This window comes from Gracilinanus agilis, chromosome 1, assembly GCF_016433145.1.
Source record: "Gracilinanus agilis isolate LMUSP501 chromosome 1, AgileGrace, whole genome shotgun sequence".
NCBI classification, from domain to species: Eukaryota; Metazoa; Chordata; class Mammalia; order Didelphimorphia; family Didelphidae; genus Gracilinanus; species Gracilinanus agilis.
Genome location: NC_058130.1, coordinates 21,757,065 through 21,784,636, shown reverse-complemented (window position 1 = coordinate 21,784,636; position 27,572 = coordinate 21,757,065). Strand labels below are relative to the sequence as shown.

The window sequence follows — 27,572 nt, the reverse complement described above, 5'->3', positions numbered from 1 at the left end:
TACTCATAGTCAGAATGCAGCTCAGTGTGAAAAATGTGTAGGAAATGATAAGTGTTGGGTTTGTGCTGATTTAATGATATTTTTAAACTACAATAACACTCTCAGAGTGTAATGTAATAAAGCACTTGCCTTGCATTTTTTAATAATCAACATATTGCCAGTTTGACCTTAAAATAATTTTGATATTTTCTTAAAATACTTAGCTTTCCGCCCAGTAAACAGCACTATCTGAAATACCAGAAACAATGACCTTACAGAAATCTTGAGAAAGCTTTATTATCAGGATCTTTTCTACCACCAGCCCTGAAAATACAGGTTTTTAATTCATGGGTTTTGCATAATAATGTCACATCTTCTTCTTCAGATAATTAAATTTTTTTCCCTACAGAAATTGTGACCTTCCATTTTGGATTTACATAAAACCCAAACGTTTTCTCGGTAGCAATCCTCTATAAATGCTGTTGAATTATCTTCACATTTCCAGCATACTTTTTGTATTTGGAAATATTGCCATATTTATAAGAATGGTTCATATACTTGAATTGGCGTCATTAGAATACATGGACTATTTGAGAATGAAACGACTGCTTTATATAATAGGAAGAGTGGCAGGTTAGATAATTCTGGATTCTCATTAGCATCCGACAGTCTATCTATATTTGTAGGATAGAAATAAGATGAACTTACAGTTATATTTAAAACCTTGGCGTGGGGGGGAGAAGGGGTTGGTATTGTTTTACTAATAGGCATCAGAGCAAAACCGGTTGTATTTTTCATATACATTAAAAATTGCAATTTGGATAAAACAGTCTCAATTGCATAAAGTGACACTAACACTTAGAGCATTGCCAAGTGTCCAAAATAAAATTTCTGTTGCATGTAAACAATCTAATTATCTCCCGAGTTCATATAAAAATTTTAATATGAGGTTTAGGTCATTTTGTATTGACTCATCCTCTCACTCAGCTCTGATAATTTTACAGAATAAGATACGATGAACCTTCTCTACAAATAAAAGATTGCCCTCCCCTAAGTGCTTAGATAGACTCTGGGCACAAGTAAGTGAATGGAATCCATTGGAACTCATCGAGCCCCCAGATTGCTCCCTCACGTAATCATACGTATGTTCCAGACAGGAATGGTTTACCACTAGGGGAGATTTAGCCCAAGAGCCAATCTCCCTCAGTACATTCCTATACAGATCTTTGGGAATAAAAAAGCCTTGAAGATGGAGGTGTAAGAAAGGTCACAGAGCATCAGCCTTGATTAGAAAGGCCTGCAGGTAACATCAAATCCAATCAAACCTGAACAAATGGCTAACAAGTCTTCTCGCATACTCTACTTGAAACCCCTCCCGCCCGCCATAAAGGAGAACATACTCCCTCCCAAGGCAGCTGGATATACTTTGGGGCAGTTCTAATTTCCACCCCAATCCTCTCTCCCTTCCCATCTTTGCTGTGACTGTCTAGGCTCTGAACCCAGGCATCAACTTCTCTTCATATTCATTCCTCTATACCCAATCTGGTGCCAAGGCCCACCAGTTCTACTTTTTGCAACATCTCTTTAAAATGTCCCTTCTCTCCTCTCAGGGCTAGTACCCTGGTGCCGGCCTTCATCGCTGGAGATCCAGTCCATTGCAGTTGTCTTAGTTCCTTCACTCTCCAGTCCATCCTCCACTCAGCTGTCAAACTGTCCTTCCTAAACTCCAGGTCTGAAGAGGGATTGTTTTTTGTCTCTTTGAGTATCCCCAGCATTTAGCCTGATACTAATGGGCACTTAATTCTTTTTGACTTGATTCTAATTCTAGAAATGACTTCAGGATTCAGTGGACCTCTTTGACTTCTACCCACTTTGTTCCTCATTTTCCCCTTTATGATCAAGCAGGATAGATTTCGTTCTTCTGTGTGGTGGCCCTTCAAATACTAAGTCCTTAAATATAGCTGACTGACTTATCCCCCTAAGTCTTTTCTTCTCTTTTACAAATAATGCTAGTTCCCCTTCAATCGTTTTTAATATGGCATGACATTTAGTCCGCTCACCCTCGGTTGAACTCTCTCTATTTTGTCAATATTTATCCTAAAATGTGGTGTGTATAACCAAACAATACTTTAGACATTGTCTGGCCAAAACCAAACATCCATTCCCTTATTCTGACCTCTGCAGCACCATAAAGTAGCCCTTCCTAGCTCTTTCTGAAAGCTACATGTCCCCCAAGTGTGCGATTATCTTTATGAGCTTCCCGGTAGAAAGACGAGAGGGTGCTTTTATATTGTCAGATAAGAACATGGAATTGAGAATCTTGGTTGGCTTTTCTGGGTCTGGGAGAGGTATGTGGGGAGGAGGGGGAAGAGAACCATTGGGATAGAAAGACAAAGGATGTTAGTCAACATTTTGACCAAAAGCAGACCAAGGACAGTTCTCCATGCTCCTCCATAACTGACCTGGTCTTTGTCATCATCTCTGTAAACCTAGCACTTGGCATGATACTTTTCAGGTAGCAGCCACTTAATAAAGAAAGCAGTGTTAGAATTTGAAGTGGGAACCAAATTATCTTCAGGGTGCTATCCAATTAAAATCAAATTATCCACCTGTTTCTTTCTGCTGAATCTCACATACCAACATGGCTGATTTATCCTACTTTTTGTCAAACTTACAGTCAGAAATTGAAGACGAATTTTCTTTGTTTTCAGCTGATGAGTTATCATTGGTGTCCTGAGTAATATTTTGTTATCCTCGTTAGGGAAAATTATTTTTTAAATTTCATAACATCATAGCTCTAGGTATAGAAGGAACCTCAGTTTTGCTTTGAAGCAGGCTGAAGAATGCTGTGAGATAGAGGTGAAGAAGCTCTCTAGGCAGAGGGAACAGACACACAGCCTGGGCAGAGGCGAGGAGAAGGCTGAGGTATTACCACATACAAGGAACAGCAGTCAATCTGAACACTTAAGAAGTGGAGTTAGGTGAAGTGGATCCAGAGAGAGAAATGGCACAGATAATTAGGAAGGGTGGGCTTCAGATGCCACAATTTGCACTTGTAGTTTATGCTAAAGGGGTTGGGGAGAGCAAGGACTGATCGGCATTGAGCTTGAACTAGCAGTTTGACATCTGATTTAGTGAGTTGGTGCTATGGTCTTCCAAAGTGCTATATCTCCTAAGATTAAGGAATAGAAAAATGTTTACAAAAGCAGTTGAAAATTGAGTCAGAAAAATGTGAGTTCAGATAATTTACTAGCTGTGTGATTTAACATCAGCCTGCCTCAGTTTCCTCAGCTGAAAAATGGGGATAATAATAGCACTTTTCCTCTCAGGGCTGTTGTGAAGATAAAAGTAAAATATTTATAAGCCTTAAAGTGCTGTATAAATGCTAGTTATTATCATTATTATTTCAGAAACTTGCCTGCCCCCTTCTTATTTTTACATCACAGGTACTCTGTCTTTCTCCTCCCATCAACATCCAGGAGATGGAAATTAGAGGGGCCTTCTTCACCTCAGGACCCTTATTGCCCTCAGCTATCCCAGCTACAATTCCCATGAACCAAGGGGACTTTGCCTGGGATATACTATTACACAGACACCCTCATTACAGCATTCTAATTAGAACTGGAGGTTTGATTTTTCTCCACAAACTAGTCCATGTTTGGTATTTCCCCTCTTAGAGCTGGGAAACCCTGACCTCCTTGTCCTCAAGCCTGTGTAACAACAATGGCGGGGACCTGCAGGGCACTTTGTGTGGTCAACAAGGCATTCGGTCAAGTATAGACCTTGCTTGTTCAGTAAGGTAGATGATTCCTGCCAGTTCCCAGTAGCCTAGGTTTCTCTGGGTTTTTTTTTATAATAAATTTGTTTTAAGCACCTGAAAGTGGCTCATACACATGAAACTGCTTCCATTGTCTTGGAATTATATAGTCAACCCTCATTCAGTTCAGTAAATTTTTGAGTAGCTGGGAAAAGGGGAAAGAAACCACCTGCTCCCCAGCCTCTGAAAGTCTGCTTTCCATCCCTGCCATCAATGAAAGCCAGAGTCTCCATGGTACCTTATTGCAAAGCCTGTGACTCCATATTCCCTCTTATAGAAAACAAACCCTCGTAGGCTGGCTTCAGGCTACCTCTTGAGCATTATTTCATTCTCTTCAAGCTCTTCCTACAACCCATTTTCCAGCCCAACTGGATGGATGCTGGGCCTGACTTTGACCTGGCCTCTCATCCTACCCTTTCGAAACCATCTTCCAAGCCTAGAGTGCCCTCCCTGCTCATCCCTACTATCAAAGCCTTCTCTACCTTCACGGCCCTCTTCAATGGCATTTGCCTCCACACCCAACCCAGCTCCCTAGGCCTGGAGTAACAGGGACAGAAGCTTTCATTTTAACTTTGTTACCTCAGAACACGCCCAGAATGGGTGCCTGATAAGTGCCTTTATTTTTTAAAACCCTTACCTTCAGTCTTGGAGTCAATACTGTGTATTGGCTCCTAGGCAGAAGAGTGGTAAGGGTAGGCAATGGGGGTCAAGTGACTTGCCCAGGGTCACACAGCTGGGAAGTGTCTGAGGTCAGATTTGAACCTAGGACCTCCCGTCTCTAGGCCTGACTCTCAATCCACTGAGCTACCCAGCTGCCCCCTGATAAGTGCCTTTTTGCCTGAATGACTGTAATTGTCTCTCCCTTCATGGTGAACCAGCAGAGAAAAGGGTTCAGAGTTTTGATTTTTGCCATTCATTAACCATTTAGGCAAATCTTTTTACTGTCCCAGTTTCCTCACTTATAAAGTAGCCCCCTGCCTTCCTCCTTCATAGAGTTGTGGTGAGAGCACATGATAAGAAGCATTAAAATGCATGGAAATCCAAAAACTACATTATTAATAGTACTACCAGTATTGGTAGTAGCAGCGGCAGTAATAACAGTAGTGGTATCATTATTATTTTCTACACTTAGCTCAGTAAGTACTTCAGTTAAAAATTATAGTTAAGTGATAGACAAGAAATACATAATATTACATATTGGGAAAGTATTCTAGATTTTTAATTCATTGATCTGCCCTTTTGATGCAGCATCTCTCAGTTTCCCTTAAGTGTGTTTTCATAAATTTGCATATTGCTCTGTGCTGATATCTTTTAGAGTGTAAACTTCCTGTGGAGCATACTCCACCAGCAAGCCCCACAGTGGCCACAAAAAACTCAATGAAGCAGCAATGAGATTTAAGGAAGACGAGGAGGAGGAAGCCTGTGGTACTGGTGGCCATGGTGATTTGTGACCTGGCAGAGTTAACACTCTTCCCAGCTTATTCATTAGAGCATGATCCTGAGCCATTCTTATGTCATGAATTCTTTCTAAAGTCTTGAAAAGCCTGTTGACCCTTTCTCCAGATCATCTTTTTTTTTTAAATGTACATAATAAAATAGATAGGATTACAAAGGAAAGCAATCATGTTGAAATCTATCTATCATGTTTTCAGAATTTTTTTTTTTAAAAAAACAAATTCCCAGATCCCAGGTCAAGTGCTGCCTACTTTAGAGGGATTTCATCTATAATAAAAATCTGAAGTTTTATTCTACCAATTCTCATTCTCTCAATAGGCTCAAATAATACTTTATCATCATTTCTAGCAAAAAAAAAATTTGCTCAACATTCAACAGTATCCCAAAATCACAATATTTTTCATTATCTGAAACATTACAATTAGCATCACATCATGCAACAGCTGAGAAATAACATCAGCCCAACTCAAGATCTTGTCTTCTTTCTCCAAAGCTTTATTGTCTTGCCTCCAAGCCAATGTTGGGTAAGATTAAATTGTCATTCAGATAGCAGCACCTTTCTTTTTATCATAATGCTTTTATTTTATTACTGAATGTGGGGAGGGGACAGTGCATATAGAAAACACAATCAAATCGGTCCATAAGTTGGGTGTTTTCATAGTTTGTCAGAGTTGATGGTGAAATTGCTATCCTTGCTTCTTTCTCCAAACCCATACATTAAATTAAAGCTTTCTGTTAAGCCCAGCCTGCCCTTTCTTTTCCCTGTAACTACATAAGAGTCACATTGCTCTTTAAAAAATAAAAAGTTTGGATGTCATTTTCTTTTTATTCTAGCTGTAAGGTAATAAGCTATATTTAAAGTTAGAAAAATCATTGAAGTTTTCAGTTGCTGATGTGACATGGCTTACACCGGGTGGCTTGCCAAAAATTAACATCAGTGCCTGGATCCTTAAAATATACAACTGTAGAATTACTTCAGAATGGATCTTTTTTTTCCCCTGTCATTTGCAGAGTTATTCCTACCCATTTAATCATCAAAATGATTACCACTCAGTTTTGTAATTATGCCTCAGTCTTCTAGTTTATTTGAATGCTCATGGAGAACACAGGCAACGTGCATGACAAGGTAGAAAAAATCTGGAGAGTTAGAGGACCAGTTCTTCCACTCATTCCCCAGAGTGACCCTGGGCAAGTCACTTCACCTCTGTGGCCTGGGGTTCTATAAAAGGGCCCATGTGGAGGGTTGTACTGTACAACCCCTAAGGTCCTTTACAGCTCTAAATGCATAAAGCTCTAAATAGTCTGGAAACCATCTTCTTACTGGATCTTGGGAAATTTGTTATAAAGCCCTCTGTGTTCATCCAAACTGACAGCAGTCCCTGGTGAGAAATAGATTTGCTTCTGTAGGTATTTTCACAAAATTTCAGTGTTGAAAAGGACCTCAGTGTCTTTCTAGTCCAAGCCATATCTTAAACAAGAAATCAGACCTACAGAGATCTAATTCCAGTCTCATCCTCAACCTGATCTAAACCTTTGATTTAAGGGAGGAATACAAAAATCAAGCAAAAATGGGCACCTACCCTCAGGAATGGCACTGTCTATTGGAGAAGTAGAACCTGGAAACAGCTACAGACTTGTTAATGGGGGTGGGGGGAGAGAGAGACAGAGACAGAGACAGAGACAGAGAGGAGAGAGAGAGACAGAGGAGAGAGAGAGACAGACAGAGAGAGAGAGAAAGAGAGAAAGAGAGAGAGAGAAAAAGAAAGAGACAGGAAAAAGGAGAAGGAGGAGGAAGAGGAGGGAGAGAGTGTGTGAGAATAAGCATCTTCCTAGTTAAATCCAGCAACCATTTATTCCCTACCTGTTAGGTGTAAGTAGCTGCAGGAAACAAAGGGGAAAAAACCCTTTTTTTTTTTTATTCTGCCTTCAAAGAGATATCATGCCATTGGAGAGATAAAAGCCATAAACAAATGTATGTATACACAGGTATAACTATAACCTGTTATCTACATGTGTGTATAGATACATGCATGTAAAATTATAGATGTGGTTTGATAATGTGTGTCTGTGTGTGTTTATATGTTAATATATTAATTAGTTAGTATATTAATAAATATAACTATATATATATATAAAATGTAATTTGAGGGAGAGGGAGAGGGCACTGCAGGCTTTGGAAAGGCTTCCTGTAGACCAGGGGCCATGAGCCAAAGCTCCGCAGGAATCAAGGGACAGCAGAAGGTTGAGATTGAAAGAGTACAAAGGCCTGGAAGCAGGAAATGGGTGAAGAATTCCCAGAATAGCCTGTGAGTCAGTTTGGCTGGAACCTAGAGCAGAATAGTGAGTAATAATGAAGCATTGGCTTCCAGAAAGATGTGTGTTAGAATGTTCTTCCATAACATCATCTTTTTTTGTTGCTTTATTTTTTTTTAAACCCTTCCATCTTGGATTCAATACTGTATTGGCTCCAAGGCAGAAGGGTGGTAAGGGTGGGCAATGGGGGTCAAGTGACTTGCCCAGGGTCACACAGCTGAGAAGTGTCTGAGGCCGGATTTGAACCCAGGACCTCCCGTCTCTAGGCCTGGTTCTCAATCTACTGAGCTACCCAGCTGCTCCCTTTTAACGTCATCTTTTTGAAGGATTCTAGAGCTTTGGAATCCTTGTTGTTAAGTTCAAAAGGACTAGATGCTCCTAGGAATCCTGAGATTTTGAGCAGACTTTATGGAATTTGAAACTTGGTTGGGCCCCCCTGAGGACAGCCCACCAGCCTTTGAGGCCAGGGATCTGTGGTGAAAAGAATGGCTCCATTCATTGCTTCTGGCTGAGAGAGACCCCGTCCCCAGGCAGGGAGGTCCCTGCCTTGAGCTGCCACCACTCCAGGGAGGGAGGGAGGAGAGAGCGGTCCGTAGGACATCTCTAAAGGGCAGTCACTAGGTGTGTGCCCAGCGGAGGATCTCCTCTGGGGCTTTTCAGAGCATGAACCGGTCAGCTTTCTGTCCTGCTTCCCTGCCAGCAGCCTGGATTTTCACATGAACTACCATGTCAGCCCTAACTCACAGATGTCCCAAGGCTGGGAGAAACAACTGGAGGCTTTCCATGCTGGGTGGGTCTTTCCTTGCTTCCTTGTTCTGTAAGACTTCCAGAGCCAGCTGGAGGCGACTAAATGGAAACAGGCAGCTGAGGCTCTTGGTGGACCCCTTCCCTTCCCTTCCCAGGTTGTCTCTTCAGGCTGCGCCTGTTTGACCCCTCCGTGAAGGTGGCCTAAAGCTCCAAGCCGGGTCCTTTGACGAGAAGGCGGGAGAAAGAATGAGGAGGAAACGGCATCTCTTTGTGATCCACCTCCAGAAGGAGTTATGAAAGAGAGCAGCAACATTCAATTAACCTGCCTCGGAATAATCAGAGAAACAGCTAGTTGGCAGTTCTGTAGACAGTGGGCAGAAGCACAATGTCAGTCTGCTGTTTAACATTCAACTCTGTTCATCTAGGAGGCCATAGATTGTCTCTTTGCATGTTGATTGAATTGATTAGAGCCCCAGGCCTTGATGGCAAAAAAAAAAAGTGCCTCTAATTAATCAGACAATGCTTGATTAGTTTTTCTGTTTTGAGGAGATAAACTGACGGCTTCCTCAAGAAATTTCACCCCATATAATTCTCCTTCAGGGAAAAATAAAGGGCAAAGGAGACTTTGTTTGAATACCCCCATGGGGCTCTCTTGTGTTCTAAGGAATTTAAAAATATTTCTAAAAAACCCTCTTTCAGGTTCGAACCAAATTTCCTCCTTTTTATACCCATCAGTGGTCTTTCTGTAGCACCCTGTAGAGCCAGCATGGCCCCCTAGAGTGTGGGGTTTGAGTTTGAATTCCAAACTTTCCCATTTACTGCCTGTAGACCTGGGCAAGACACTTGGCCTCTGTGAACATGGTTGGATGAGACGGCCTCCGAGTTGCCTCTCGGCCCTCAATCTTGTGATCCAACGCCTCACTTATGCTCTTAGTCCATCTCACTCTCTCTTGTGCCATGTGTCCACTTTCCCCATGTCAGCTTTCCTCAGGGAGGACCATCAGACTGTCAGAACTTGACATGGTAGATTTCAGCCCATTGACCATTTGGTTTTCAAAGCCAGCCTTGGGGATATATAAATCATATGGAAAGAAAATGTTCAAATCATTAATCATTTTTACCTCCCGTATCAGATGGGGGAAAATATCCAGGGAATCTGTCCATCTTTTCTTAAACCCTCAGCTTCTTCCTTCCTTTTGAATCTGGTGCATGCTTCTATTCACATTCCCTGGATATCTTGAAAATGCATCTTATGAGGCTTGGTCAGCAAATATGGCTTGTGCCCTAGTGACATGGGTTTGTAGGGCACGCTGGAGATCCCAAACTGAGAGCTAAAATTTACACATCAGAAATCAGCAAATACTATAAGTTGGGGCTTGCTGTATTGTTTTCTTGATATCCAGACGTAAAGTGATGAAGAAAATGTTAATAATATAGAAAAATTCAGAATGTGTCCTTGTAGACTTTTTTGTTGAGAGCTGGTTGTTAAACATTTATTTATCAGCACACCCCTCATTCATTGTATTTCCCCCATCTTGCAGTGCAATAATGGGCACTTAGGCAAATAGGATATTTGCATTAAGTGGCATTTAGAACAGATTAAAAGACCCTAAAATCCCAAATGGAATTATTTACAGTGTAAGCTTGTGTTGGAAGTGTTTTGTATTGAGCCAGCAGTCATAGCCTTTGAGATCTAGAAGGTGTCCTCACCCAACCTTGAGTCCAGAAGGCAGGGCCTCATTACCACTAGCTTCATTGAAATGGATAGTAGAATAGCAGAGATGTTGAAGAAGGCTGAGGAGTGGACCTCAGAGATCATCTGGCCAACCCGCCCATTGTACCCCCTTTAGTCTTTTTTTCCTAAGCTTCCAGAAGAGCAGAGAAAGGGACCGGGTGCTTGAAAAGCGTGTGTTGGACACACACACGTATGTATATATGTAAAACATGCGGCCAGTTATGGCAGTCATATCCCCCTTTTCTCAACTGTTCTCATGAACATGTCACAGAGTTCTCCCTCCTTCAGTGTTCAGTTAACTGAAAGCTTTCTCTGATATGGTACAGATTAAAGCTCGGAAATTTAGAACAAGAAACAAATCTATAGTCAGATCAAATGGTGAAGAGAACCTGACTAAAACAGAGTGAGGCAAAGGAGCCCTTTGTGGATTTCCATATGGTTTCTCATGGCGATAGAGCACCGGTGTTTCCACTCTATAACCCTGTCTGATGGGTGATTCTTTATTTGGGGCTCAAGAGAATTATTTGCCGTAACTGATGGGCTATAGGCTCCAAACTGGTCTCGAGGTACTACGTGTCATTAATATCTTCTGGACCTAAGAGAAAATCCTGCCAAGAAGAAAAGATGCTTGGGGCTGCTAAAAATAGAGAAAGGGCATCTTAGACAGGTATATTTAATTAGCCGCTGTGATTTCTTGAACTACTTGGCACCTGGCAGGGGTTGGCCCTCTTTTTTTTTTTTTAATGGTTTTTACCTAGGAATGGTCAGGGGGGAAAGTTGTAGGCATCCCCAGAAAGGCAGAGATTTAGTTTGTATTTTCCCTGGGGTTTGTGGCATGTGTCCATATGTATCATGAGGCCTGAATTATAGCTCTGGCTCACAACTTTTTTGAGGCCCTGTCCCGTTGTGAATATAGCAAAAATCTAGCAGTCCTCTCAGAATGGCTTATGAGGGGAAAAGAAGTGACTGGACAGCAGCATTGGCTCCCCCAACTACCATTGTGGCATCCCTGATTAGTCTTCCATCTCCCACTCCTTCATTGTGGACCACCCTCAGGGGCCAAATCTCTTGACAGTTCTAAGCTTTTCTCTGTCCTCTCTCCATCTGGGAACTCACAGACTCTCACAACTAAAGTTATAGTCAAAACAAGCTTCAGTTATATCCAATGTAGATAGATGGATGGATGGATGGATGGATGGATGGATGGATGGATGGATGGATGGATGGATGGATGGATGGATGGATGCATGGATGGATGGATGGATGGATGGATGGATGGATGGATGGATGGATGGATGGATGAATGCATGGATGGATGGATGAATGCATGGATGGATGGATGGATGGATGGATGGATGGATGGATGGATGGATGGATGGATGTCATCATCATTTACCCATCAAGAAAAGAAACCAAAACTTCCCAACATTTCAAGATATCTAAATGTAGAATGGGCTGCCTCAGAAGCTAATTGATTCCTCCTTATTAGGGACTTTCAGGGAAAGTCTGGGTGATGCCTTTTTTGTATGTCTTCTAGAGAGAATTCTGAATTAGGTGCATCTTGAACTTGATGGCCCTCTGGAGTCCCTTCTAGTTCATGAAATTCTTTGAGAAATGCTCACTCTAAATCTTCCTGTTAACCCCACCATCATTAACCCAGCTGATTGGCCTTGTCCTTGATGTGTGCCTGGCCCTCATCTATTCTTTTTCATTGATTAGAATTTCTAGCATTTCCATCTCTGGCAATGTAGGCCCCACCTGTCCCCCCTCTGTTCCTAATGCCATTGCCCTGGGGTCGGTCCTTATTATTGCCCACCAGCAATGGATCTTTCCTCTTCTCTCCCCTCTCCAATCCATCCTTCATTTCTTACAGATAGATCTGTTTGTGACATTCTTCTACTCAAACCCCTTCTGGAGCTCCCTTTGGCTTACCAAGTGGAATTCAGACTCCTGGAGTACCTGGCGTTCAAGGTCCTTGGCAATTTTGTGCTTCTTTCTTCTTTGAGGTATGTGTGCCTAAAAGCTGCTCCTCATTTGACTCCATCACTGCAGTCTGGCACACTGGGCTAACTTGCCCTCCTGAACATGGCCTCCAGCCTGGGTTTTCAACCTTCTCTGGTTTCTGTGTCCCTTGGCCCTCACCAAGCCTTCCCATACCCTCTAGTGAATGTGAAAGGAAATAAATTCTGGAGTTTACCATGCATATGCCCAAAAGAACTAAAGAAATTAATTTTTTATTAACTTTTGATATTCTAGTGAGTATGAAAGGAAATAAATTCCAGAGTTTACTATGCATATGCACAAAAGAAATAAAATAGATTAATTTTAGAAAAAGAAAACTTTATTCAGTGTGTAACATTTTTAGTATCATAATGGTATTTGCTATGTATCGTGCACAGATTAGTAAGACCTTTGATTCTATTTCTCAGCAATTTTATTCTCAGCACAGTCTTCTGAAAGGGGTGTGTGTGTGTGTGTGTCTGTGTGTCTGTGTGTCTGTGTGTCTGTGTGTATGTTTCCATTCCCATATAAAAGGTTCAATCTCCAGTTTATTTCTTGCTTAACATTTAATTGAGGGTCAGCTAAGTGCTGCCTGATAGATAGAACAAGACCTGGAGATGGGAAGTCCTGGATTCAAATGTGACCTCAGACACTTCCTAGCCCTGGACAAGTCACTTAACTCCAATTACCTAACCTTCACTACTCGTCTGCCTTGGAACTAATACTTAATATCAATTCTAAGATGAAAGGTAAAGGCTCTAAAAAAAATTTTTTTAAGACTTGATTGAGAACAGATTAAGACTCCTGATTTACCAAGATAAATTGTTATTGAAATTAAAGAAAAGGGAAGGAAACAAGCATTTAGTAAGCACCTACTATGTGCCAAGCACTTTTATAGATGGTGTCTCATTTGACCTTCCAAGCAACCATTGTGAGCAGATTTAATAAGAATGGAATGGCCTTACCCCAAGGAAGACCAAAGACTCTGGTCATTGTCTAGAAAGCCATTTGGAGATCCCCTTTATTGTAGAACTCAGCTAGCTCATCTTTCACTGGGCCATTGTTCTTGATTCTTTTCTGGCTCTGTATGAGTAATGGGTTCATCTTCCAGACCTCAGTCATTTTGTTTTGTTCACTAGGATTTATTCCTCAAGCTGGTTTAAAGACTTTGCATGTGCACTACACCATCATGTTGTCTTCCATCTCCATCCTGCCTCTACCTCTTCACTGTTCTCTCACCAACATGTCCCGTTTGGCACCAGAACTTCCCTTTTTACCCCATTTCCATATGAACTGATGGCCATTTACTAAATATTCCCTGTGTCCCCTTGAACATTTTCTCATCCCTTTGGGGACTAGAAATTTCTGCCTTAACACTCTCCCACCCTCATACTTATGCTTGTGATTTCTCCATTCTTTCCTCCCTCCACCCGTCCAATTCACCCATCCTGGAAAACCCATTTCCAGTGTTACCATGAAGCTTTCCCTATATCTCCACATCATTGATGACCTTCCTATGACCAGAAAAGCCACTTGATTTTGCCATCTCTTGACATTAATAATCAGTGCAAAGCCATGTATTATATGTGTGCCTCTTATTCTCCCATTACATGATGGGCTCTTCTTAGCAAGAACGTGGCTCTTCCAAACACTATAACATTCTCAAAGCCTGGTATGATGTGACCAGAGCATTGTTGAATGAATGAATGACCTTCATGCTAAGGGTCTTTAACCCAGTTTTCAGATACCTTTGAGACATTTTCACCTGGGCATGCAACTGTGATCTTAAACTCAACATTGCTGACCAATAACTTCCTATCTCAGTCAAGGAAAAGACTTCCCTTTACAAAATGGCCATTTTCTTGATGGCAATGCTGCTCTTCAATCTTGAGCTCAAGACTTTCATGCCACTTTTCATACTTTAACCCCCCACTTATACTAGAAATTAGGGATGCCACAGTGAAGAGAGCTCTGGATCTAGTCGAGAAGTCAGGTTCAAATCCCTCCTCAGACATGTCACATAGGCAAGTCACTTAATCTCTGTTTCAGTTTCCTCAACTATAAAAAAGGAGATAATAATAGCATCTTCCTCCCAAGTTTGTTATGAGAATCAAGAGAGATATTATTTGGAAAATACATTGCACAGTGCCTGGCACATAGGTACCATTTAATTATGTATTCCCTTTCCTGACTCTGGGCAAGTCACTTAACCTCTGACTCAGTTTCTTGATCTGTAAAATAGGGATAGTAATAACACCTACCTCAGAGCTGTTGTGAGGATGAAGTGAAATATTTGTAAAGCATTTTGCAAATTTAAGGTGGCAAACCTCATCATCCAAGTCTTTTCATTCTTCCCCAAAGTCAGTGGTTAATAAACATTCACTACACTGAACTAAATCACACTTTGCCTGGATAACTGCAGGAGCCTTCTCCTCTGGGCTTGTTCTATTCCAATCCATTCTGGCACAAGGCAGCCTTCTAATTTACCTCAAACCCCACTTTTGTCCCATTCACCTCCTTCTCTAGATCCTACAGTGGCTCCACTTTGTCATTTGTATCAAATGAAAACTCTTCATTTTTACATTTCAGTACGGTGCTACCTACTTCTGCTGTTGTCTCTTCCCTTCTTCCACAACATGGACCATCTACCCAGTTAGTTTAGTCTCCTCACTGCCCCACACAGCTTATGCTTCTTCTCTTCTCTCTTTTACTCCTGTTGTTTACCTCACCAATAATATACATTCCCATCCCAGCCACTCATTCAGATATTACCTACCCTTGATGATCCAGTGCAATTGTAAATTTTCAGGTAGCCTTTCCTAGATTACTGATCTTTCCCAACCTGATCTCCAAGATCACTTTTTTTAATTTTTATTCAGCCTCTCCTCTCTCCACACCATAGAAACCATCTTCTGACAAATTATATAGATTATGTCTTTTATGTTTCCATTTCTCAGTTCAAGTTCATTCTCTTGAGGTGAACATTCACAAGTTATTTTTAAAATATTAAACCTGTAGCTGTACATAATGTTCTCTTGATCCTATTCATTTCACTCTTCATTATCTCATGTAGTTCTTTCCAGTTTTTTAAAAATTACCCTGGTCATAGATTCTTTTTTAAAAACATTTATTAATATTTATTTTTTGAAAAGTTAACATGGTTACATAATTCATGTTCTTACTTTCCCCTTCACCCCTAACTTTCCCCTCCCCCCATGGCAGATGTGTATTTCCACTGGTTTTAACATGTGTCCTTGATCAAGACCTATTTCCAAATTGTTGTTAGTTGCATTGGTGTGGTAGTTTCGAGTCTACATCCCCAATCATGTCCGCCTCAACCCATGTATTCAATCAGTTGTTTTTCTTCTATTTCCACTCCTGTAGTTCTTCCTCTGAATGTGGGTGTCTTTCTTTTCCATAAATCCCTCAGAATTGTCCTGTGTCATTGCATTGCTGCTAGTACAGAAGTCCATTACATCCTATTTTACCACAGTGTGTCAGTCTCTGTGTACAATGTTCTTCTGGCTCTGCTCCTTTCGCTCTGCATCAACTCCTGGAGGTCTTTCCAGTTCACATGGAATTCTTCCACTTTATTATTCCTTTTAGCACAATAGTATTCCATCACCAGCATATCCCACAGTTTGTTCAGCCATTCCCCAATTGAAGGGCTGAACAGTAATATTCCATCACAATCATGTGCCACAATTTGTTTATCCATCCACAATTGATGGATATCCTCTTGATTTCCAGTTTTTTGATACTATAAAGAGAGCTGCTAGAAATATTTTGGAACAGATAGGTTCTTTTCCTTTTTCCCTTATCACTTTAGGAAACAGACTTGGGTCTAAGGGTATACCCAGTTTTATAGCTTTCTCAGTGTAATTCCAGATTACTCTCCAAAATTATTGGATCCGTTCACAGCTCCACCAACTGTATCTTAGTGTCCAGAAGCACTTCCAAAAGGTGCTACATATTTTGGTGTTTGATTCAGTATATTATTTATTTTTTTTCCCTATGAAACTTGAAACTCAGCCCAGCACCTGATCTCCTGGCACATGACCCAGTGAAGTCAGTCCCAGGGTATCTGTGGATGAAACTGAAAAGAGAGTAACAAGCAAATGCAGACTGGAATAGATTTCTCAGGGATAGAGATTTTATATCATTTTTCATGAGAGTGGAGTCTGTAGTTGTGCTTTTACTACTCAGTTCCTGATGAGAAATGAATGGTACTCAAGAATACAAAATTGGGAAGAACAGCTGAACCTGGCCAAGTTCACAAAGATAGAACCCTCATTAGAGGTGACACAATGTTCCATAAAACACCGAGATTTGTTTGCCAAAGGTGTTTGATGTGTTGTAGAGAATATTCAAAATCTAAAAGCAGTGATCAAACTTACTTTGCATTATTACAAACTATAATTGCTCAACTCTGTGGACATCAGGATTTTTGAATCAATCAACAGAAATCAGCAAGACCAAGACCACCTCAATGGAGTTTTAAGTTGAGATTGGTCTAATAATCTATACAGGAAAAACTGAATGGGTGGAGGCACTTATTATCCAGAGGATGATGGGCAGTTGGATAAGAAGTCCATTGAATTAGTACAAATAGCCAGTTCATATATCCAGGTGTGTAGATAGGATTAACTCTCCCCTTGCCTGGTTTTAACTAATCAAATCAAGAACTTAAAGTACCCCTACTTAACAGTAAGCAAGAGAATTCATGAGTCACTTACTAGAGTAAGCTCACACCCCCAAAGGCTACTGCCCATCCCCCACCATTGGGCAGTGCTAGGCAAATTGAAAGACTGCCATTGGTTTCTGTGAAGAAGGAAGAGGAGTGACAGGAAGTGTCATGGAAAGCAGAAGCATAAAAAGAAGAGATCAGCACAGTCGTGGGGCTTTTCCTTTCCTGGCTTCTGGAGAGATTGGTTCCAGAGATTCATTCCCTTCCTGGTGTTTGGAGTGAGTGGCTGAGATCCCTGCCTTGGCTTGGAGGAGACCTTTTCCCTGGATCCTGCATCAGCTTGCTGGGCAAGTGGCTGAGGTTCTTGCCTTGGCTTTGGAGGATGCTGTGTTGGTGGAACTCTGGCTGACAACACCACCTGGACCTCTAGATGACAATTACTAGGAAATCCACATGGAGATCAGACTTGAGGAGCCCTGCCAGGGCTGAACCGATACCAGAGCAGCATTTAGGGTGGTAGGCTAGACCTTCTTTTTATATTTTTCTACTTTAACTCTTCCCACCTCTTTGCAAATAAAGCTGCTAAAAGTCATTTTGATTTAAACTATAATATTTTTAAATCGGCAACCACGATATTACTTTAGAATTCTCATATTTAGCATAAAACCTAAATTTAAACTCTTACACAGGACAGGTCCTGTTGATAGACACTGAAGTAAGCAGACAGGCCCAGCATGGAATACAATAAAGAGTGGGATCAGCACATTTGGAAAATTGTGCCAGACTTTCAGTTACTTGGATTGTATATAAACCAGATTGGAGGAAGGAGTGGACAAAAAGAGAACATGGCCGATATTTAGAATAATACAATCCCTTTTTTTTTTTGTCCTTCCCTCAAAGTTAGCCAATAGATTTCAAAGTCCCTAGGAGGTATTTAATGAATATTTATTTAATTGAATTGAATTGAATGCTACTTAGCATTCTGAGGAGAAACAAATAGATACCTGATACATGATGGGAAAATATTTGGAAATTCTCTAAAGGACCAACTGCAAATCAGATCTGAAACTCTCTAAAAGACATTGGTGAGGAGCAGCTAGATGGCTCAGTGGGCTGAGAACTGCACCTGAAAACAGGAGATCCTGGGTTCAAATATGACCACAGACACTTCCTAGCTAGGCAACCCTGGACAAGTCACTTAACCCTAACTGTCTAGCCATTACCACTCCTCTGCCTTGGAATCATTACTTTGTATTGATTCTATGACAAAAGGTAAAAGATTTTTTGGTTTGGGCTTTTTTAAAGAGCAATTTTGTTGAGCACTTGTATGTGCATACACACATGTATATACATATATGTAATATAGTGTGATGTATGATATTTAATACATATGTATTTCTAGACACATATGTAAGTGCCCCACATACTACTAGAGAACCTTGACAAGAGAGTCTGTGTGGGCTAGGGGGCATCCACACTGTCCTGGATTCAAATCCTGCCTCTGCCACATACTAGCTGTGAGACCCTTCATCTCACAGGCTCTAGGCAGCTCTTTAAAAGCTGCAAATATGCCCTGGCAAAGGTAGTCCGTCTCTAGTTTTCTCTTCATGCATCAATGAAATCATTGGTCTGAACCAAAAAATAATTGTAACAAAAATTTTCAGAGTTTCCAGGGTTACATCCAGTTGGATCCTCAGGCCCTGTCCCTTGCACAGTGGATCTGAGACGTCTACTTTGGCCATTTTTGCCTGGTCTGGCTCCCTCCTTGTGTTTACTCTGGATACACATCACTGGCCATACGTGGCAGTGAAGTGCAGGATCTTAGAGGTCACTTCCTCCAGCCCCTCATCTGACAGACGAGGAAACTGAGTCCCAGTGAGGTTAACTCATTTGTGTAATTGTCCTCCTTGGCTGCCTTCTCCCAGCTTCGGTGCTGCTCTAGGAATGCCCAGCTCAGGCAGGGGCTCTCCACTGTCCTCTCCACCCAGCACCCCTTCCAGCTTCCCTTTTTGGCTGGTGCTCCCCTCATCTGCTCCTTCGCCCCTGAGAGCCGGGCCTGCCATCCTTGTGCGGCCTAGTGTGGGCACAGAGGGAGCCCACCGTACTCTGCTCGCCATGCTCTCCCCCCCGATCCAGCTCTTCCTCGGGGGTGTCATGCTGCCCCGAGCTGCCCCTGGTTTAAAAGTTGTAACAAGTATATGATTTTTAAACATCATTGTTTATTGTTTTAAAATGTGCTATTGGGAATAATGTTACTCTATTTGAATGTGCATTGTGAATCTGCTATTTGTAAGATCCATTTATACTCACAGAATGAAAATCTCATTTTTGGGTAACAAAACCCTTCTAGTTCTAAGCTATATATATATATTTTTGATTTTTTGATTTTTAAAACATTCTTTTTTTAATTAGAGCAATTGATTTTTCCTTTTTCTCATCTTGTACTGGAAGTACATATATAATCATTATTTATCCTTTTTCTGATTCTACAGCGATATAGCTTAATGCAAATACCTGAGCCTATAGGACTGTGATTTAAATGCCTCTCTGATTCCAGAAGGGAATATAAAAGCCCTTAAATAGTGCTAAGAAAGCACATGGTCACCTTGACTAAAAAATCTGCATGGATTGCTGGAGTTCTATGCCAATACTTTAGGGCTTGGAAATTGGGGTTTGAGTCCTGGAGTCCCAGTCTTTTCTAAAACTTTAGAGGATGTGGGTCCCCTTGACTTAGATTTCTAGGCCAGCACCTAAGATGGGTTATTTATTTGGCTCACTTCCCTGAAAAGCTGATGGTAAATCAGATCAGAGAGAGACATTTCCCTTCAGTCCTGGCCCTAAGTGGGTAATAGCAAACTGATTAAATCCCTTTTCATTGGGCCTTGTTTCAAAAGCCTGTTATAAGTTTATTTTCCCTACATTTTTTGCACATTTTACATTTCATTCACAAGTTAATTTTTTTCTTTTTCTTGAATTTTATTCTTTGTATTTTGCCAATTGATTTCATACAACCCCCAGGACTCAGCCTCTCATCCTTAGCTGACCTGAGGTACCCTTTTTAAGGAAAAAAGGTGTGTTTAGAATTTCCCTCAGGGGGATGGGATATATGTTAAGTTTTTTAAAATTCGATAATGTAAAAATATATATATATTTAACCCTTTTAGGAGTAATTTCAGGGGGAAATGTTAATTCTCAGAAGAAAATGTATGTTTTGTAATCCTATTGTAAAGTTTAAATTCTTTTGAGAATAATTTCAGGATAAGGATCTTGCCATCTCCCCAGAATCCAGACTACGAACCTGTTTGGTGAAGACACCATGAAGATGCCTGAAAAGCCTTCACTGTACCATGAAGACCAAAACTGAACTTTGGGGTGCAGTTGATTGAACTATGGGGAGTGGAAATTGAGTTGTATATATTGTTTTAATTGTACACTAATATACCAATAGGGGACTGCCCCCAAATTGGTTTATTGTCAATGCGGCTAGTTTTATCCATTTGTTCATTTATTTCTTTTATCCCCCAAATTCCTAAAATTTTAGAAGTTGTCTATGTTTACAGATCCAGCGAAGAAAAAAGGCCACCTTTTTTTTGCCAGATCCCAGGGGGAATTGTAAAATTGGAATTTGGGAAATGCCATTTAAAAAGTATATATATATATATATATATATATATATTTTCTATGGACATATGGGAACTATCAAACTACATTTCCTGTGGTCCAACGGGGTTCCGGTTCTTTGGGCGTGGGAATGCCTGCGTTACCATGCAGAGGACAGTTTAAATGGGAGGAGAATCGAAAGTAAGCCCTCTTGGCTAGCAGGCTCGGGGAGAGACGAGAGGTAACAATAATGGCTAGGGCAGCAGTTTTGAATTCTTACTGGCACGTGGTCTAATGATTTTACCAGCATGGCCATGGCTTTAATTAAACTACTAATTTATATTATTATATCAGTCTTTATCATTTTTAATTGTAACACCCCAAATGGTGCACATTCCAAACTGGAGCGTTCCGTGCCAGGGAGACCCCGCCGTCCCCCTCTTGGTAGCTTCCTCCCCTTCCCTCTGAGCCCCGACCAGGCCTCAGGAGAAGACGGATCGAGAGCTTCTGCCCTGTCCAGCAGATCCCGGTTCTTGGATGCCTCATTTCGGATGATTACAAACGATTTTGTAGGATAAATAAATATTCTCACGTTCAAAAGCCCTTAAGAAATCACCCTTAAAAGCGGTTCTTCGTCTCACCCAACCTGGCCGTGATGCAGCGGCAGGACTCGGCGGTGGCAGACGGGCCCTTTAGAGGTCTTTGTGTGCCGCTCGCCGCTCCCAGAGGCGCCGGCCCGGCCAGCGGCTGCTTTCCCAGAACCAGTGAGCAGGTTCGGCCCGGTATCGGTGTTTATTGTAGGGGAAGAAGAAACTACTAGTTAATTAATTAATGGGATCTTTTCACATGACATCCTGATCCAAACTATTCCTGGAATATAGGTGTGGTTCCGTGTCACGGCTCACATTCAGTCCTCCGGCCAGAGTTACAGCGTCATCACCGGCCAAATTAAGTGTCCAACCATGAACAGTCCTAAAAGTCAATGCCTGTAAAACACGCCTCCTGTGTGCCGTGCACAGTGCTAGGCACTTTACAGAGATCCCATTTAATCCGCACAACTTTGGGGGGTAGATGCTATCATTCTCTCCATTTTACAGTTGAGGAAACTGAGGCTGTTGGGTTAAATGACTTGCTCAGTATCACACCGCTTGTTAGTGTCTGAAGTCAAAGTAGAATTCAGATCTTCCTGACTCCCATCCTGGTGCTCTATCTACCAGGCCCCCTATAGGTTAAGTGACTTGTCCAGGGTCATTTGGCCCACGTGAGTCAGAGTTTGGCTTTCAGCCCTGGTTGTCCTGGCCCGGCTCTCCACCCACTAAGCAATCTGCCTCTCTCTCTGCCTGCCTAGCTGTATAAATGTCAAGATTCTTTAAAATCGTAACTTATTTAACTTAAAGGAGCTCTTAGTTTCCAGAGTTTGGGCTTTGAATAAAGGGGAAGACAGTAGAAGAGTTGTCAGATTAAGAAGCAAAGACTTTCTCTGTGACCTTCCTTTTCTTTCCCATTAATAATTCATAACCACCTGTAGGGAAGGGTTTGAATTTTCTGTTGGATTCATGCATCTGTTCATGTAGCAAATGTCACCGATGGCCGGGCTTTGCGATTTGTCATTGGGGATTCCTTTGTAGGGTTACAGAACTTTCTCCTTTTTTTCCCTGTGAATCCTTGCCCTCCGTCATTTTTAGTGACTAATGAGGTCACTCTCTTAGCCATTTCTATGTAACCTTGGTAAATTTTCTGTAAAGTAGAAATTTCTTAGTATGCTATAATTAAATGGACTAAATAAAAGGTGCTTATCAGAAAATGCCCTATTAGCATGAGAGTCCAGGAACCATCCATCCTGATTTCCTTAATGTGTTATTATGGAATCCAATTAGGCCGCATGCTCACACACTCATCTTACTGTCCGTAATCTGGTGTGGGCTGGGCTTAGCAGGGAGAGAAGCTCCCGAAATAGGACACAGCAGAAGGCGGTCCTTTTCCCATTTGGGCCGTTCTCCATGGGCAGAGGGAGGGACGGTAATTGAGGGAAAGCCAAGGCTTGGGACCACACCACCATCTCTAATTTAATGTGCCCGACTCAAAGCCTGCCCCTGAGAGGAATGGGGTACAGGAAGAGTGGGTAGAAGGGAAGGAGGAAAGCCGGGCTGCCACCAAAGGACCCTCGAACCTCTATGATTATGAGTTTCAGGAACTGAGTGGGTCATCTGTGTGAAAATATACATGTGGAGATCCAACCGAATTCTTTTTTGTTTTCTGCCAACTCAGTCTTTCTCCTCACAAATATGACATGAGAACAACCTAAATGCTCTCCCACCGCCATTGATAGAGACAGACAAAAGATCTGTAATCGTTGCTCATTAACTATTCTGTTTCCTTCATCTCTGTGCTTTCAATTCAATAATCATTTCTTAAGAACCTGCCATATATGGGGACAGCTAAGTGGCTCCATGGATTAAGAGCCAGGCCCAGAGATGGGAGGTCCTGGGTTCAAATCTGACCTCAGAAACTTCCTATTTGGGTGACCCTGGACAAGTCACTTAACCCCCATTGCCTAGCCCTTACTACTCTTTTGCCTTGGAACCAATACACAGCATTGCTTCTAAGACAGAAGGTAAGGGTTTAAAAAAAAAAGAACCTGCCATATGCCAGACACTGTGCCTAGTGCCGAGGATACAGAGGATGAACCAAAACAGTTGTTGGCTCCTCAATTTAGAGTTGGAGGGATCATGGGAAGTCATCTAGTCCTATCTCATCGTTTTTAAGAAAGTGAGGCCCAGACAAAGTGACCTTCTTAAAATAACCAAGTGACAAAGTAGGAATTTGAAGCCATGTCTCTGCTTTGGATCAGTGGTAGAGATGAGAACAAAAATTAGGAGGGAAGAAAAGAGATGGAGGGAGGAGAGCTCTTCTGCCATGGCTGGAGCCAAGTTCTCCCTTGCCCCCACCTTCCATCTCTGAACACCCCAAGGGTATTCTTGCCAGGATGGGCTCAAGAGAAAATGTTCTCAGGCTACATGATCATTGTGTATATTTTCAAAATGATGACCAAAGTGCCTGAATGAAGAATTTGGACTCTTGAATACTTCAACCACTATTCTGATAACTCAGCTAGTTATAAGTTAGAGATCCCCTAAATAAAGGCACTCCCCCTATAGTTCTTGTCTTTCTCTCTGTCCTTCATAAAGGACAACCCACGGGACTGTGAAGATGGGCTCCACTATGTCTGTTCTCCTATTATATTTTCATCATCGTACCTTTGAAAAGAAGCATTTAGGTCATCCTCATAAAGGTTTTACCCAAATAAGAATGTAAGTATGTGAAGAAGGAGTTGCCAATATCTTCCAGATTGCTTTTTAAGTACCACATATAATTTCTTCAGTCATTTAATGTCTTTCTCTTCTTCCTGTAGCTTAAGAACCATGTTCCCTTTGGCATGATTTCTTCCATGTGTCCTTGTTATGGTCCTGATATTATTCCCACCATCCTTTTCTTGAATTTAATTTTCTACTTATAGTAAGAGCATATCAAATCCTGAGTCTGCATGGGGGTTGTCATCAATGATGAAAATGGATCCAAGATGGAACATCTCTTCCATTTCTGGTCTGTCTCTTGTCCTCCACAGACTTCATACTTGTGTGGCTCCTCTTTGCATGTAGGTGGCCCTGGCCTATAAGATACAAGCAATGATAAAGAATAAGAGTAGAGAGGCTTTAACTCTGCCGGTGACAGTATCTGCTCTCCAAGGACCAACCTACTTAAGTACAAAGTTGGTTATCACTAGAGACCGCTAGGTGATGAAATCTTTGCATGTGACAATCTGTAAAACAAAACTCCCATGGAGGAACTTAATACCAGTACTGCTCTTTAATAAGTAAAAAAAAAAAAAAAATTACCATCTTATCAAAACTTCCTAATCTGAAGGTCATAGAGAAGTCTATATTTTTTCTCTAATGTAGAAATTTTGTTTTTATTATTAATTATTTTTATTATTAATTATTTTTATCAATTATCATTTCATCTTTTGCCTGGACAGAGTAAAATCATAGATAATTTGACTTAGCAAAGCAAAATCCATCATTGATGGTTCTCTTCCAACAAGATATCTCTCACGAATGTGTTAAAAGCATATATGATCTCTTAGTCTATAGAAAGATAATTTTGTTTATCCTCTGATTATCCATATCAAGTAGTAGCAATCGGAAAAACCTAGAAAGATTTACATAAACTGATGCAAAGTGAAGTAAGCAGAACTAGGAGAACACTGTATACAGTAACAGAAATAATACACAATGATCAACTGTAAAGGGGCAAACCAAGTTTACTAAGCTTAGCAAGTTTTCCAGATAACTCCGAGGGACTCATGATTAAACAAACAAACCAAAAAATGCTAACCACAGCCAAAAAAAGGAACTGTTGGAATCTGATAGCACAAAGCACACCATCTTTCACTTTATGTCCTTTGTGAATTTTTTATTGTATGTGTGATATATGTCTTCTGTCAGAGCATGGGGAATATGGAAATATGTATTGCATGAAAGCACTGGCATCGATAACAAACTGTTTACTGCCTTGGAGAGGGAAAGAATCTGAATCTTAAAATGCCAGAAAAAATTGTCAAAAAATTTTGGAAAATAGCTAATGTGATCATTTTTTTCTCTTGGATAATCATATTTATTATAGTTTGTTACATATTTTGTATTATGTTATATTTTTTAAAATATAAAAAGGTTACTCAAAAATTATTCCTACAGGTAACTGAAAAAAAATTTAAGTTAAAAAAAAATAAAGGAGTAGCCACTAATGGGTTGACTTAGAAAGAGATCTCTAAACAGAGGGTCCCAAGAATCTCTGTTTGGCCCTGTGCTGCTTAATATTTTGATTAGGGTCCTAAATAACAGTATAGAGGCCAGTAGAGAGGTAATATGAGTTGAGCTTCTATGGCTGAGGGTTTAGAGTTGACAGAACCCAATGGGTAACAGACCATTCAAGAATAGCCAGACTTAAGATCACAACATCCTAAAATTATAGGTTTAAAGTTGGAAATGACCTTCAAAGCTATGTAGAAAACCAAGGCCCAGAAAGGTGATGTGATTGATGTACAGTCATCCAGGCATTAAGTGGCAGAAACAGGATCTGAAGTGAGGTCTTCCCACTCCACATCCATTGAGTTTTCTGTACTAATAGAGCCCTGGACTAGGAATCAGGAGACAGTAGTTTTAACTTCTCTGATCTTCAACTTCATTGTCATAAAATGGGGATAATAATCCTTGACCTACTGAGCTACCAAGTTTGTTACTAGGAAAACACTTTTAAAATCTTAAATGCCCTAAAAATGTGTCATCATCATTATTATTCATCATTAAATCAAGAGTAGTTTACTTAATATTTTCATATATAATTGAACATTTTTAATTTTTTGTTGATGCATTTTTCTGAAGTTCAAAAATTGTCTGATTTCTTCTTTTTTCAGGGATTGGTTAAATGTGTTCAGCCCACCTATTGTGCCCCCTAGCCAGCAGCCTACAGAGCACCTGGATTCCTCAGGAAGTTTGAGTGTTCAAGGTGAGAATTTAAATGGTAACATTTGTTGAAAATGAAAGCAAATTAATTTATAAACATTCAAAAGTTAAGTCAGAGGATCCTAAATCCAGAGCTGGAGGGGGTTCATGGGACCATCTGGTCTACCTACCTCCCCCCATTTCCCCAATCTATAGATGAGGAAATCCTATCATTTTTCATTTGGTAAATGCCAGTCACATTGGGCCATGCTGTGGGCCCACCATTTCTCACCTGGGGAATATTGTCTTGATTTCTTCGTCATTACTGTCAGTTAATATTTATTGTACTCCTAGAATAGGATATATTGTAGCTGAAATAAATCAAATAAGTGGCCCCAACTTTCTAATGATTGTTTCTAGGAAGGGAATCTTAATGTTTTAATATCCTTTCCTGAGCATCACAAAGTCAACACATTTTATTGGGAGAGAACCTTAATGCAGTTCTGATGGTCCCCAGTGGAAATTTGAAAAGAACAAAGAGACAAAACCTGAGACAGAGGGCCCTTTGTCAGTGGCATCTGCTCAGGTGAACCATTTGTTTCTGGCTCGGGGATAGAAGCATTACCACTAGGCCCCCAGAGATAAAACATCAACAAAATAATTTTTGCTGAAAATTGAGAAATTTGAATGGTGGGAAAGGGAAATAAACACTCCCAAACTGCGCCTCACATCCACAGCCTTAATAACACGGCTATCTAAGAATATTCTCTGCATCAAGTCTGGAACAAGAGAGCTCAAGACCAAAAGTTAGGAAGACAAAAAACACAGCTGAAACCAACAGAGGTGCCAGTTTTCTGCTGATTGCCCAAGGGAAAGAGCGATGATGTAGCCACATTTGTCTTCAGGTCTGGAGAATTCAAAGTGAGAGCTCATAAATCTGACTTGTATATTTTGGCTGCCCGAGGGATGGAGCTGTTTCTGTGATTTACTATCTGAAATAGATTATGCCCCTCAAATTGGGCATCTTTTCAGAGGTGTACATTTATAATTACTTATGACAGAAAAATAGGACCTTGCTGTCAAGAAGGGACCTTGCTGTGAGGAAGCTAGTAATATGTTATGTTAAATGTCCTAAATAAGGCAAAGAAAATGAGACGGTGATCCTTGAGCAAAGGCACACAAGAGATATATTTCTGATAAGTGCCTGAAAAGGCATCTTGAAGTCACTATTACAAAGGCCAACAGTGACAGCAGCAACTCAGTTACGTGGAACATAAACAGAGCTGTTGCTCCGGGGAAAATTAAAGGCTTGCATCCCAATGAGACATCCTGAAATGGGCTGGCTAATGGGAACCCTGGATTTCTAACTCCTCTACTTGAGAGGCTTTCTGATACAGCCCTCCTCTTGGATTTTTACATGGGCTCATGGAGAGGGTCTGTAACCTTCTGCTTTGCATCTTCATATGTGATCAATCCAAGAGCTACCATGATAACAGAGTCTGAACTGTTCATGGACCTGAGGCCACATTTTGGACTTTGTTTATGAGATGACACACATGCACAAAATGTCTATCTGTCTGTCTGTCTGTCTCTCTCTCTCTCACTCTTGCTCACTCTCACTCTGTCTCTCTGTCTCTGTCTTTCTCTGTCTGTCTTGCTCTCTGTCTCTCTCTGTCTCTCTGTCTGTCTCTCTCTCTCTCTCTCTCTCTCTCTCTCTCTCTCTCTCTCTCTCTCTCT

The 27,572-nt window shown here is 41.0% G+C and overlaps 1 protein-coding gene across 1 annotated transcript in view; it reads left to right on the top strand.

Annotated features, from left to right (window-relative positions):
- The window catches only part of CFAP20DC (CFAP20 domain containing), a 233,565-nt gene that overhangs the window by 193,669 nt on the left and 12,324 nt on the right, over window positions 1-27,572 (top strand). Inside the window, exon 16 of the mRNA XM_044660109.1 lies at window positions 25,808-25,899. Within this exon, the coding sequence (XP_044516044.1) occupies window positions 25,808-25,899 (92 nt within the window). The remainder of the gene's footprint in view (window positions 1-25,807; window positions 25,900-27,572) is intronic.